This window comes from Gopherus flavomarginatus, chromosome 1 (assembly GCF_025201925.1).
Source record: "Gopherus flavomarginatus isolate rGopFla2 chromosome 1, rGopFla2.mat.asm, whole genome shotgun sequence".
Lineage (NCBI taxonomy): Eukaryota > Metazoa > Chordata > Testudines > Testudinidae > Gopherus > Gopherus flavomarginatus.
In genome coordinates, this window is record NC_066617.1 from 97,094,075 (window position 1) to 97,107,994 (window position 13,920).

The window sequence follows — 13,920 nt, forward strand, 5'->3', positions numbered from 1 at the left end:
GATCAAGTCGCTTGTCTTCATCCCTCTTCGGTCAACCAGCCTTAGCCACCTCTGATCCATCTGTAAATGCTGCTGCCAAAACCACCTCTCTCTCACCAATTGCTCCAACCACATCAACTCCCACTGAGTCACTTCACTGACTCCCCAGCTCTCTAAAAATCAAATACAAACTTCTTGTCTTTGCTCCTAAGCCCAACCTCTCAGACATGGTCTCCTCCCACACGTCCCACCTCCACATCCAGCCTGCTCTGCCAGCATGGCCAGCCTCAGTATTCCTTCCCAGCCTCTCACAGACACCTCCATCCCCATGACTTCTTCTCTGCTGACCCTTACGACTGGGGCATGCTCCACAATACAGCCACCAAGCCCACCTCCTTTCACCTCTTCCAAGCCTTTCCTAAGAACTCACCTCTGCCAGGAAGCCTATGGGGAAACAAGGTGGAAGTAACAAACCAAAACACAGACTCAGCTTGGATGAGCCATCCAGATGGGTCCACACCTCACTTCTAAACCACTTGATCTTAGTATGGACAACCTTATCCTCCTGTTCACCTCCCATTGTTGCCTTCTTCTGACCTCTCACTTGGTGTGTCCGCTCCAATACAGATTGCAAGCTCACTGGAGCAGGGATCACTGCTTTTTACTTGTTATGGGGAAGTACCTTGCACATTTGAGCCACTTGAAAATAAAATAAAATAAAATAAAATAAGATAAATAAATAATGTTACCCCTCTGTAAAACGAGGAGACATTACAGATCTGCCTGTCAGGGGTGGTGTGAGGCTAAGCTAATTAGCATTTGTAAAGCACTCAACTACCAATTGGAAGTTGCGGTACAACTACAGTCTTTTATGAGCAAGGATGCGTTGGAACAGTGCTAATGAGATTTGCTCAGAATGGCAATGAGTTACCGCAGTTTCCTACCCTCCTTCTCTTCGGATATATGGCAATGGTAATACGTGTTGTCACATTCACATTAGCACATGCTCTTGTGTCTGCGAAATGCTCTCTGCTCCTTTTCTGGCAGCACCGGTGTTGTCCTTTAGCCACTCTGCCTTGGAGTGAGATTACATCAGATCTCACATGCTGAAGCAGGTTGGACCTGATCTGTACTTGGAAAGGAAACCTCCAAGGAAAGTCCAAGTGCTGCAGAAGGAGGTACTGGTGATTTAGCCGAGGTTGCTTGTCCCTCTAAAGCCCTGATCCAGTGAACCATGTAAGCATGTACTTAGCTTTAAGCATGAGAGTCGTAGCCCCACCCCCTTGAGTTCAAGAATGGAACCAGAATCAATCCAGCTCCCATTGAGTTCAATGGGACAACTCACATGCTTAAAACTAGGCTCATACCTGAGTAATCTAAACTTCCCGCTGCACTTTCCCTTAGTCACACTATCCCCTCCCCTGTCTCTCAAATGGGGCTGGAGCCTTGCAATGCACCGTGAAACAACTGCCGCAATCTCAAGGGACGCAGCCTGCAGAGCACTTAGGGTCCGTGGGGACGAGAAGCACTGTGGGAATGCACATCTCTGTCTGATTGGGGTGCCTCTTCCCTCTCTCTCTCACCTGTAGCCACTTTCCAGGATGTGGGGTTCCCTGGGCCTTCTCCTGGTGTCAGCTCTCTTCCCCGTCAGGAGAGCGGCTGCTGAGTGCTGCCCACGGATCTGCATCTGCGATAACATAAAGCACCACGTCATGTGTCTGAACAAGAACCTCACGGAGGTGCCCATCACCATCCCACAGGTCAGTCCCTGGGCACAGCGGGGGAAGGGAAGAGTCAGAGGCAAACACAGCACAAAGTGCTCTTAAACTGCTCTCCACACACTTGCTGCCGCTGCCACCACCATCAAAGCTCCTCACCCCCTGGGGCATCTGGGTACCAGTCTGATTCTCTCTCTCCCTGCACAGCACTGAGCCACACAGGCTGCTGTAGGACAGGGGAGAGGCAGCAGAACAAGATGCAGGCAAGTGTGGTTCACTTCATCCAGATGTCTGGGTTTCCAAAAGATTTGTGCAGTAACCTCGCAGCCTTTCAATGCCATTGATGTGAAAATCTTAAGGGAGGGGTTGATCCACATGCAGGGCAGTTTGCAAGACAAGCTGGTCTGCTCAGGGTCAGCTCTTCTACTGCAGAACAACATAAAAATAACTCAGCTGATCAAGACGAAAAAAAACAAAAAACAATTACAATATTTTCTGGCCAATACACAGTCAGGCCCCTCCGAGGTGGTGATTGTTACAGGCCTTAAGCTAAAGCAGAGTCAGATAGCGAAATAAGGAAACAAGGGAAACCCAGATGGCTGCAGGAAGGTGGTGTTGGTTTAGGAGGCACTTTCCCCTCTGAGTCAGTACTGAACTAAGGCTCACGCAGGATGTTAGTGATTGCTGCACTGCAAGAAGCCTGGTTCAGCAGGACGAACAGTCACTATTGAGATCCCATCACAACTTCATGCAGCAGACTGGAGGTGCTCTGGGAAGTGTCTCTTCCAAGTACTCATCAGTCATGAGCTTGCTTGTGAGATTTGGCCAGATCACAGCAATAAAGGCTGCAGAGAGGCCTGGAACAGCCTGTCACTCTGCTGCAGAAGGGTGGGAGAGGTTTTGGGTTCCATCTTCAATAACTGATGCTTGTGTAATCAACAGGTCACCCAAAAATTGGATCTCCGGGGCAACAACATAAAAGTCATCCCTGGAGGAGATTTCCTCCCTATCCCATACCTCACCCACTTAAACCTGCAGCGATGCAATGTGGAAAGTATTGAGGAAGGGGCTTTCAGGGGACTAGGACGACTGATCTACCTCAACCTGGCTTCCAACAATATAGCCTTCATCTACCAGGAGTCCCTGGATGGGCTGTCTTCTCTTCAGCAGCTCATCCTGGAGAAGAACCGCATAGAAGAGATAAAGCCAGGGGCTTTCAGCCAACTGGGCTTCCTCAACTTCCTCAACCTTGGTGAGAACTTCCTGGTCTACCTGCCCGATATGGTCTTCCAGGGCCTGCAGCTGATCAAGTGGCTCCGCCTGTCCCATAATGCACTTCATGTCATAGCCACAGAGGCCTTTGCTGGGTTGCCGACCCTGAGGAGGTTGAGCCTGGACCACAATGAACTGCAGTCCCTGCCCACAGAGGCCCTGTCGAGGCTGTCGGGTACCACACGGCTGGACCTGGGACACAACCCGGTCACCTACATCGGCGAGGAAGCTATTGAGATGGCTTCACTGAAGCAGCTGTTCTTGGACAACATGGCCCTGCAGGATGTCTCACACAAAGCCTTTGTGAAGAGCCCCCTGCTGCACACAGTCGACCTCCACAACAACCAGCTGCAGGTGCTGCAGCCACTGACAGCAGCTGCTCACCTGAAGAAAATCAACTTAACAGGGAACCCCGTGGTTTGCACATGCTACATGCGGCCCTTCAAGGAGTGGACGGAGAAAGCGAGGGTCCAGGCCGATGTGCCATGTGCAGGCCCTGGCGCCTTCAGAGGTGAGCAGCTGGAGTCGCTGAGGTCCATTGATATGAAGTGTGGGGGCCCTGCCCCGGATAAGAAGCGGCTCCCCAGCCCAGCCACCCCCAGGAGGGAGCCAGAGGGAGATGCTAAGACAAGGTGTCCAAAAGTCTGTGCCTGCTCTCCTGATTTCCAACACAGCAACTGCGAGAACAGAGGCCTCCGGAAGATCCCCAAGGGGTTCCCAGGCAACACCCAGCTGCTGGACCTGCACCAGAATGAGTTCCACTCCATACCCAAGGGATCCTTCCCCGGCTTGAAGAAGCTGGTCTCACTCCATCTGCAGAGCTGCAAGATCGCGGAGCTGCAGCCGGGGGCCTTCCAGGGCTTAAAGAAGCTGGTCTACCTCTACCTGTCTAACAACAACATTGCTGCCATAGATGCTGCTGCCTTTGGTGGGGCCCCCCAGCTCAGCTACCTGTACCTGGACCACAATGGGTTCACTCGGATGCCCACGGCGACCTTCAGCCTCCTGCCCAACCTCTTCTCCCTCCACTTGCAGCATAACTCCATCAGCCAGCTGTCAGACAATGACCTGGCTGGGGCAGGGCAGCTACGCTGGGTCTACCTAAGCGGGAACCGCATCACTCGTGTGTCTCCCAGGGCCCTGAGCCCCGCCAAGATGCTAGAGAAGCTGCACCTGGACGAGAACCTATTGCAGGAAGTACCCACCGGGTCCCTCAGGGGTTTGCCTGTCCTTAGTGAGCTGAAGCTGTCCAAGAATCCCATCAAGTCTATTGCGGCTGGAGCCTTTCTCCCTGTAGCCAGATCCCTGCTACACCTATATCTGGATAATATGGGGCTAGAACAGGTGAGAGGAGGGCGAAGGGCGAGTGCCCCAGCCTAATAAAGCTAAATAATACTATACAAGTTACTGTTCGGTCACCTCTCCTCCCTGCTCCCATTGCAGGGCGCTTCCCAGCAGCACATTCCAGTGCTTCTTCTGGATGAAATGAAGGGGCTTCCAACCCAAAGCAATGGCCCCAACACTGGGGCTTGTACCACTTCCCTTGGGAGATGATTGCTCAGCCTGAGACCTTGCTTGGAAGAAAAGCTTCTCAATATTTAGCCTGAATTGCACCTTTGTTCAGTTTTATCCTGTTACTCCTAGTGATTATGCCCCCTCGGTCTGCCCCAACAGTCCCTCTCTCCCCCTCCTTGGCAATTGCACCTTTCACAGGTGCCAGATCCTCCCCATGTCATAGCCCAGCCAGATTACAGGCTCTTCATTCCTTTAATCTGTCCTCATTAAGGGCTTGATACAAAGCTGAGGATAGTCAATAGAAAGATTCCTGTTTCTTTCAATGGGCCGTAGAACCTGCCCTAAGCTCCTCCCCCAAGGGTCCTAATAATTAATATTTCTCTTTCCTCCAATTTGTCAATATTTCTTCTTGTTCTGTGAAGAGCTATTCCGAGGAATTCCCCTCTGCCACTCACCTGTTTCTCTCTCCTCTCAAGCACCCGAAATTGCCACCATCCTCCTGTCAGCCAAGGCTCCTTTCAGGCTCAACAAGGCAGCATTCCGGGGCCTCCCACGCTGCTTTCACAGCAACTCCCAGCCCTGGGGAAGGAAAGCACCAAACCTGAGTCCAGGGAGACTGCCTGGCCATTCGGTCTTACTCTCAAGTCTCAAAACTGAGAATGCAGCCACCGCAGAGCCCAGCGTTTCTCTTGCTTGCAGAGAAGAAAGTGGAACATGTCCCTGCCAAATTCTTTCCTTTTCAATGGAAATTTGGGTACATTCTGAAGTCCCCATAATGCAATCCAAACTGGTTATGTAAATTAAAAGGGTCTTGGTACTTTTTCATAGCATGAAACCCTTGTTCAGCTACTTGTAACACAATCTCTACTCACATGTGACCCCAGAATCCTCAGTGCTGGTTTTCACAGCCCCTCAAAGGAAGTGCCGCAGGAATGGTGGTTATTGAGGTGCTTCTGGAATCCAGAGACCATCCTGAGCATGAGGGACTGAACCAAACCTGAAAACCAGAGGTGGGAAAGCGGAGCGGGCTTTTCCCTTTGTGACTGTTCCAGAGGCTGACAATCTCTGCCACAGAGATTAAATTAAAATGGGGCACTGGATCCACAAAGTCTTGCAAGTAGAAAGCATGTACTCTACGGCGCTGACCCAGCTAAGCACTTAAACACAAGTAGCAACCTTGAAAATGACACTGCTCCTATGCTTAAAGTTAAGCACATGCTTACGTGCTTTGCTGGACTGGGGCCTGTTTAAACTGAGATAAAAAATAAGATGACAATCAGTTAACCAGGGACTGAAAAAGCCCCTACAATCTGCTCAGTTCAGTGCCTTGCCATTAGTTAAAGGAAAACCTGAGTCAAAAGTGAAAAGCTATATTAAGCGTAACACATCCAGTTGCCAAAAAGACAAAATACCAAATTGAAAGAAGTGTTAAATATAGCTATTAAGAATCACACATGTATGTATATAACACTGTGCATTTACCCCGCACTTTCAAACACAGAACAGCTGAAATTCCCTGCTACAAAGAGTTTACAATCCAGAAAATAATGCAAAATGAAATAGGACACTGACAACTTGAGTCTGATGCAGGTTAAGAGACACAAAGTGCAATATTTCAACATGTGAAGCAGGTAGAGGCTTTCACAGCTATTTAAGGGAATTAATATTTAGCACTAAATATTAAGTACCATTGTGCAGGAGGTCAGACTAGATGATCATAATGGTCTCTTCTGACCTTAAAGTCTATGATTCTATGAATTACATTAACTAATAAAGACAGAGAACTCACTTTACACAGTAACTCTGAAAGTCTCTGCTTCTCTCACAATGAGCTCCTGCACTTCCTTTGTCTCAAATTAGGTCATCAAACTGACCTGTGTGCTGGGAAGTATTGATACCAAGTGATAGTAACTCAAGCCCCATTCCCAGTGGAGACAGGAACCAATGAGAGAGACACACACACACCTCTCCCTATTAAAATAATCCACAGCTGTTTTCCTTTGACTCATCAGCCCCATCTCATCATTTGCAGCTTTCCTCAGGGGCCTTTGCTGGTCTGGGTCCCAGGATGAAGAGTCTGTACCTGGACAACAACAACATGTGTAACGTGCCTGATTTGCGCAACTTCACAGGGCTGGAGGTCATCAACCTGAGAGACATCCCCTTCCACTGTGACTGCCAGATCCTCCCACTGCGCAGGTCAGTCACTGCTTAGGTCCAGCAGCCTGGCTGGGCCTGACTGATAGGAGGGTGTGAATCTCTGCTCAGTTCCTGCCAGGGAGATGTTCATACCACTGAAAATACCACTGCAACAGGGACCACTATTCAACTTTGCTGCCAGTCTTAGCAGGGAGGCTAATCCATGAGAACATTGAAATCCATGAGAGTTAGGTGCCTAAATACCTTTGAGGATCTGGGCCCTCCTGCCTAGAGAGGACCTCTCCACAGTAGGATTGAGACATATGGGTAGATGAGGGCAAAGAGAAAAGCAAAGGAACTGGCAGGTCAGAAAAGACCATAGGTCCTCTGGTTGCCTGCCTCACCCAATTCCTGATGCTTCCAAGGGAGGTGTAAACGCTACATAACGCGCCTCGTTGTGCTGTAGCCTGCCATGTACTTCTTCATGACCACAGTTGCTGCTCACCTTATACCCTGAAGTGTGAGGTCTGGGAACCCTTGAAATATGTCCTGGTTGGGGTGACTGCGGCTGCGATTCTTACTCTATACAACTGCATTTTTGGGGTGTTAAAACTTTCCAAACTGTTTGCACATATGGGGAGACTGAAGTGCCTTGCCTGAGCTGTCCCCCTTCCAGGGGTACACAGAGGGCATCACTCTCCAGGGCCGTCAAGTCAGCCCCAAAGTCCCTTTGAACTTGTTAACAGAGAGCAAATGCCCTGGTTTGCCAGCACAGCCATTTGTGCCAGTAATTTGCTAAGTCCACTTGGAGTTTCTCTCATCTCCTTCCTCTGTCTCTTGCCCTATTTTCAGATGGATTGACAAACTGAACCTGCGCGTGGGAGCCACCTGTGGGTCCCCACCAGAAGTCCGCGGGCAGAAGGTGAAGCTTTCTGCTGTCTTCAAAAGCTGTCCAGGCTGGGGTATGGAGAAAGGCAGAAGGGCTCATCCAGACAAAGTCAAGGCCAAAATCAAAGCAGAAAGAAGCCCCAGCAAGGAAAAGAGGTCAGGAAAAGCACAAGCCAGAGGCACCAAGAAGAGCAAAGCATAAGAGGGTGTGGCCCTGCTGCAGCTGCTGAAGTGTCTTAGCAGCAGTGTGTGGCTGTGGATGCACTTGACCAGCTAGTAGGAAGCAGCTTAGTGAGAGAGAAGCTTTAATGGGCTTTTATTCATGTTGCAGTGAGATTTCCATTGCACAGCGGAAAGGAGCAGACCTGACCGTAGCTATGGGAGACTGAGCTCTGGGATTCTGGTGGGATGGGGGCTGGAAGGGCAGTGTGTGTGCTGTGTGTTGCAGGGGAGGGAATTCAAAGAGGAAATCGCATTGAGAGGAAAAAGCAGATGTGAGAGTTCCTTCTGACAGTCCCATGGTGCTTTTCATGAGGTGCTTTTCCCATCCTGCTCCCCTGCTTCTGTGCCAAATCATAGCTTGAGCAATTCCATTTTGTCTCCCTAAGTTCCTCTTGCAGTTTCAGTGGAACATGTTATTGTTCTCTTCCTGCCCTAAAGCGCTGCGTCATGCTGCTGTGCATTATGTTTCACCCCAGAGGTGGCTGATAGTTAGTGGTGGGGGAATAATCTGCTGTCCCCAGGCAGGGTTTCACGTCACTTCTGATTCAGTGGCCAGCCACTTGCTGTGGAATGCAGCCCTTGCTACAGAATTGGAGCTTCCAGCCAAAACCAATACATTTCTAGCCCACATGGTTGAGCAGTTAACACTGGAAACACAAGCGAGTGTAACACATGCCGTATTGACTTTGTGAGTCTGCAGAGACCCTGAAACAATAACTGTGGGGGAGGGGGGACGGGATGGGACACACCCCACTGATCTCACTGGAGCGTCAGGTCTCAAACCTCCTGATGAATATTGAAATGCCAACATTGCTAACTATCCACTGCTGATGGTTTCAGAAGAGAAGTCCAGTAAATGTACATATCCCACAATCCCCAACCACCCTCTGTACCTTCCCAGGTGTCAACAGCTCCAACTGTCTCCCTGCCCAAGTTCCCAGATCTCTCCCTCACACTGCCACCCAGCAGATCTGCGTCATTAATACAAACATCGACAGCAAATTGAAAATTCATGGATTTAAACCTCAAAATAAACAGCACGGGGGCTATAGTACTGAGTATTATTTATTTTTGTTCAGTAAAGCCCCTATTTTATTTTACATGAAGGGGCTGCAGAATCTCCCATCTCTCCAGAAAAAAGGAAGCCACACTGCAGCAGGTAGGTACTGCTCACAGCACACTGGCTGGTGCCTGGTCTACACTGAGTGACGTGGCAATGCTCTCTGTAGCCCCGCAGGGAAGAAAGGCTCTATAGCCAATGGGATTAGCTACATGTTGTTGGAAAAGCTATTTACCCATAATATATGTATCACTGATCCTTTCCAAGGCTGGCAGCAGTTTGACATATTCAGCGCCTCCCTTTCTGCCCCCTCCCATTTCAAAACACACTTAAAGACAGTGAAAGACTTTAAGGGCTGGTGTCATCTAGTTTCTTAGAGGAAGAAGATCTGGGAACTTACTCACAATCCTTTGCAAAGGCAAAACCATCACCAAGTTTCATGTATTGTTTCAACACGTAGGGCCAGACCGTTGGCTGGTTTATATTGGTGTAGCTGCCCTTGAGCTATACTGATTTACATTGGCTGAGAATTTGGTCTCTAGACTTTGTTCGTGCAGACTGAAATGTTCTAGGGAACTGGAGAAGGTACTGATCAGTTATAAGGAATTCTGCAGGGACCTAAACTTCCTTAGCGATCTCTGTTTGCCTTTGGCCATGCAAAAATCACAGGGAAGAGGCAAAGGGCTGCTCAGGCCAGCAAAAGCGTTTCACATAGTGACTCAAGGCTATGTGTGTGTGTGTTCGTTCTCTAGTTTGCTTACAGCAACAGAATGCTTAGAGCCTACACCATATGGATATATTATTCTGCAAGAGAGTGGCAGGAAAGGACTAGCCTTGTCCTTCCCCAGCACTTCAATGAATCCTGTCCCTTCAGTATCACATGCTGCCTGGGCTCTCTGGATTGCTGTGAACAGGTGGTGAGGAGAAATGGCAGGTGTGTTACCCCAGAGGACCTGCTCCAGCCCCTCTGCTCACAGCTAATATTCCAGTTAGGAGGAAAAACAAACCTGAATATACACTTCCACTAGGGCTGGAGTTTCACACCTCTGCAGCCCCAACAAGCAGTGCTCAATCCAATAGTTGGCAATTATAGTATGAGAGGCTGGTGCCTGAATGCAGCATGACCAATAAAATATACCTGTCATGCCTGGCACCCTTTCCAGTGGAGGGAGGGTGGGGGATGGAGAACCTTTTTCTTACGCTATAGGCTGTCTAGACTTGGGAAATAGGTCATGTTTTGAAAATATCTTTCAGTCACAACCTTTATTTCTAGTGCACGCAGGGCCTAAGTCAGGCTGCAGGGTCCTGCCATTCCAACCACTGCTTCTTGTAGCAGACACTCAGCCAGCTTGCGAGGGCACAAGGAACAGCAAAACACTCCAAAATGCTCTGCCCCCAGAGCAGAAGAGGAAACCTTAAGAGATGATTCAATAGCATCTAAGGACTTTAAGTGGAAATGAAAATCATGTTGAAACAGCATTCTCCATTATCTTATTCTCCTGTATCATATACTTAAATGACATGAGAGCAAACACAGTTCTTATGTGTATCACCGACACCTTCAGAGAATTAAAAATAAAAGAATGTTTAAAATGTAGCATGTTAATCACCACGACAGAGTTTTTGCCTTTTGCATTTCACTCAAACTAGATTGTAAAACAAAAGTGAAATTGACCAGTTTCACTGGCCTATTCTCACACACTAGCCCAGTGCTGCTGTGTTTGGGTTTCGCCACACACATTGGGGAAATAGAGAATTTTTTCTACATGAAAAGTATTTTACTAAAATTAGGAACAATTTCCAGGAAAGCAGTTATATAAATACTAAGTATTGGGGGGCGGGGGGTTAAAGTTACTTGACAGCTTAAGGAAAGAAGCAATGGAAGGAAAAAAGCCAGAACACCCTGAAAAAAAATTTACTTGACAAAGGAGCTAGAACATTTATTACTGCACACCTGAACACCGGGTTGTATGAAAGTCAGAGCTCAGCATGGGAGGAGGAGTGACTAATGCCACAAGAACAAAGAGTTCTGTGCCAACTGGTGCCAGGCAAAGTTCACCTCCTGTCAAGATTCCTTCCCCACTCTGAACTTTAGGGTACAGATGTGAGGACCCGGATGAAAGACCCCCTAAGCTTATTTACCAGCTTAGGTTAACAGTAAGCTGCCACCACCAAATCTTAGGGGAGAGCCACTTGGGAAATATTTGGGGGAAGGCAGAGTTCCAAGTCCCTAGCCCCCCCCTTTCCTGGGCAGATTTGAGACTAATTCCTCCCCCGCACCAGGTCCTTACACCCCTTTTCCTGGGTAGGCTTGAGAGTATACCCTCACCAATTAGTCCTGGTGAACACAGATCCAAAACCCTTGGATCTTAAAATGATGAAAAATTAATCAGGTTCTTAAAAGAAGAATTTTATTAAAAGAAAAGGTAAAGTTCATCTCTGTAAAATCAGGATGGAAAACAACTTTACAGGGTAATCAGATTCAAAGAGCCCAGAGGAACCCCCTCTAGCCTTAGGTTCAAAGTTACAGCAAACAGAAGTAAACCTTCTAGCAAAAGGAACATTTACAAGTTGAGAAAACAAAGATAAAACTAACACGCCTTGCGCTTGGCTGTTACTTACAAGTTTGAAATATGAGAGACGTTTGCAGAAAGATTTGGAGAACATGGATTGATGTCCGGTTCCTCTTAGTCCCAAAAGCAAACACCACCAAAACACAGAGCACAAACAAAAGCCTTCCCCTCCCCTCCAAGATTTGAAAGAATCTTGTCCCTTTATTGGTCCTTTGGACCAGGCGTCAGCCAGGTTACCTGAGCTTCTTAACCCTTTACAGGTAAAAGGATTTTGGTGCCTCTGGCCAGGAGGGATTTTATAGAATTGTACACAGGAGGGTTGTTACCCTTCCCTGTATAGTTATGACACCTCCCCTACGCTCACTCCATCCTAGCTGGTGGCTCCATTTGCTGAGTGTACATGCATATCCTTCATGTCGCCATGATTGAGGACTTGACTTGGGGACCCTTGCAGAGTCCTAGAAAGTAATTCTACCAGACCAGCTGATAAGGAGCCTCCCCTGCTGTGCCATGTTGCTAGCAGCTGGCACTTGCTCTTTGCAGATCTTACAAACAAGCAGAGGTGGGTACATGAGGGCTATGATACAACCACCACACCCATACCCTCCTTATTGCTTTCATGTTCTGACTTCCCCTCTCACCTCTTGAACAGAGCAGGCATTTTGCTGTTCCCGAAACCAATAGGCAAGTCTTTGACTTTCAATTACATTTTATTTACAGATCATTATGGCACATTTGATTGGTGGAATTTACTCTGGCATTGTAGAAATATAATAATAATAATAATTCAGCAGTATTGTGTGTCTTGAAGTGGGGAAAGTCAACATAAATACCCTACTGTCTTCTTCTGGCTGGAGAAGATTTAGCTCATCTCACAGCAGGTGAAAAAAATTAATGTATGAGTAAAACCAAGAGAGAGTCCCTCCTGTAACTTGTTTTCTATCTCCTCCATTTCCCAGCTGCTCTCTAGAGCCCTCTGATTCCATGTCCATGTCACAGAGAGGATGAGAGAGAAAGGGATGAGCAGCACATCATGGTTGTTCCCCTAGCGACAGCACCCATGTTCCTGACTTACTTGCTCCCCCCGAGACTGCACACCATGGTTGTGATTCTGCAACTTCGATGCTTCTCAGATCACAGGTTGCAGGCTCCAGACACCAGCCTGAAATGCTAGCATTCTCCACAATGCAGCAGCAGCTTCCCAGAGAGCTCAGAAAGAGTCATGTCTGTGGGCTAATAGGATTTCCCAGACTCAGAAATCCACCCTCAGACTCCAGCCCTTCAGCTAAGTATGAGCTGTATTGCTTTCAGAGGTTGGTGCCTTTTCTGGAAGCTGTGACCTGGGGTTTAAAAAAACAACCACCCCAAAATGGAGCTTGCAGCACGGATTGTTCTTTTGCAATGATAAAAGGGAGTTCTGACACATTTTGGGAGTGCCCAGACCAAAGGAACGACGCCCCTCCTTGTGTCCTGCACAGCTTTACTCAGGGCTTCCCCAGAGTGCAGTGCACATCCTTGCTCAGGGCCAGGAGATCCCACCCGAGGGATCAGGGATTAGTCCTCTACCTCCTGCTTTATGCTGCTTATCAGAATGGGAAGCTCTGGGGCTCCAAATTCCACTGCTGACGGGTCGATAGTTTCCTCTTTCACTTGCACAGTGATAACTATTGAGAGATGGAAAGAGGATAAATCAGTCCACCCAGAAATCTTCATTAGCAGTTGGTGCCAACAGCTCCATGGGGCCAACTTTGTTCACATGGACACACAGTGACAAAAGCTTTGGGGGTCCCATCAGTCCCATTTCCCAGAAAGCAGGTGCCCACGTCACATACAAATACCAGTCCAATTGGCCCCTCTTACTGGCAGCCTCAGCAGAGACCAAGAAGGGAGCAGAACACAGAGTGATCTCCCATCTCATCCCTCCAGGGCAGGGGAAGCCTATGCTATGGGTGCTGTACCTGTTCTGGGACTAAAAAGGGCAAGTCAGCCTCCAGAAGCAGCTGTGTCATTCTGGGACCTTTCTCTGGGGAGAGATTCTCACTCTCTCACACAGTCAGAACGCACCCCCACTGGGTCCTGCTGAGGCCGATGACGACCCAGCAACGAGGCGTGTCTCAAATACTCTCAGCACTATGCAGTAGTCAGTTCCTCTGTTTAGAGGCTGCTCTGTGTATGCTGGGGCTGTGCTAACTTGGCTTTCATTGCCATGGAGTTATGCAAACCCCCAGAACCTTTTCTGTGGAAGAGACAGTTAAGTCTTGGCTGTGCTGTCTCTGCAGCCCAGGCCCTAGGGACCCCCTGCCACGTCTGCTAGGAAGGGGAGCAGGCCACAGGATTGCTATTGGCACCCAGCATGTAGGGGAGGGGCTGCAGGCTGGAGCGACTCCCTCTCCTTACTCTCATCAGGTGCTGGCTCCGGTAAGGCCTTGCTTGCAGCTTTTGCTTCGCGCTTTGCTTTTGGGCCAGCTGGTTTCTTGGCTGCCTGCTTGAGGGACCGGGTTTTGGCAGACATCTTTTTCCCTTAACAAAGAAGAATAAAGAGTGTTGTGGAAAT

The 13,920-nt window shown here is 48.6% G+C and overlaps 2 protein-coding genes across 3 annotated transcripts in view; one reads left to right on the plus strand and one right to left on the minus strand.

The window, feature by feature from the left end:
* Positions 1–1,580: 1,580 nt before the first annotated feature.
* Positions 1,581–8,784, plus strand: CHADL (chondroadherin like). Its single transcript, XM_050917069.1, has 4 exons — positions 1,581–1,739; positions 2,640–4,313; positions 6,517–6,683; positions 7,476–8,784. Exons 1-4 carry the CDS (start codon positions 1,581–1,583, stop codon positions 7,711–7,713), a joined length of 2,238 nt encoding a protein of 745 aa, XP_050773026.1. The 3' UTR covers positions 7,714–8,784.
* Positions 8,785–11,182: 2,398 nt separating this feature from the next.
* L3MBTL2 (L3MBTL histone methyl-lysine binding protein 2) overlaps positions 11,183–13,920 on the minus strand; it is a 28,097-nt gene continuing 25,359 nt past the window's right edge. For both annotated transcript variants that reach the window (XM_050917091.1, XM_050917082.1), the window contains exons 16-17: positions 13,764–13,886; positions 11,183–13,030 (exon numbers count right to left, since the gene is read on the minus strand). In XM_050917091.1, coding sequence (XP_050773048.1) covers positions 12,921–13,030; positions 13,764–13,886 — 233 coding nt within the window. In that variant the 3' untranslated portion in view covers positions 11,183–12,920. The remainder of the gene's footprint in view (positions 13,031–13,763; positions 13,887–13,920) is intronic.

Bases quoted from the DNA above. Each gene is read 5' to 3' on its own strand.
- CHADL (XM_050917069.1), top strand. From the start codon at position 1,581: ATGTGGGGTTCCCTGGGCCTTCTCCTGGTGTCAGCTCTCTTCCCCGTC. The intron at 4,314-6,516 runs GTGAGAGGAGGG...CATCATTTGCAG, and splicing joins ATAATATGGGGCTAGAACAG to CTTTCCTCAGGGGCCTTTGC. The intron at 6,684-7,475 runs GTCAGTCACTGC...CCCTATTTTCAG, and splicing joins CAGATCCTCCCACTGCGCAG to ATGGATTGACAAACTGAACC.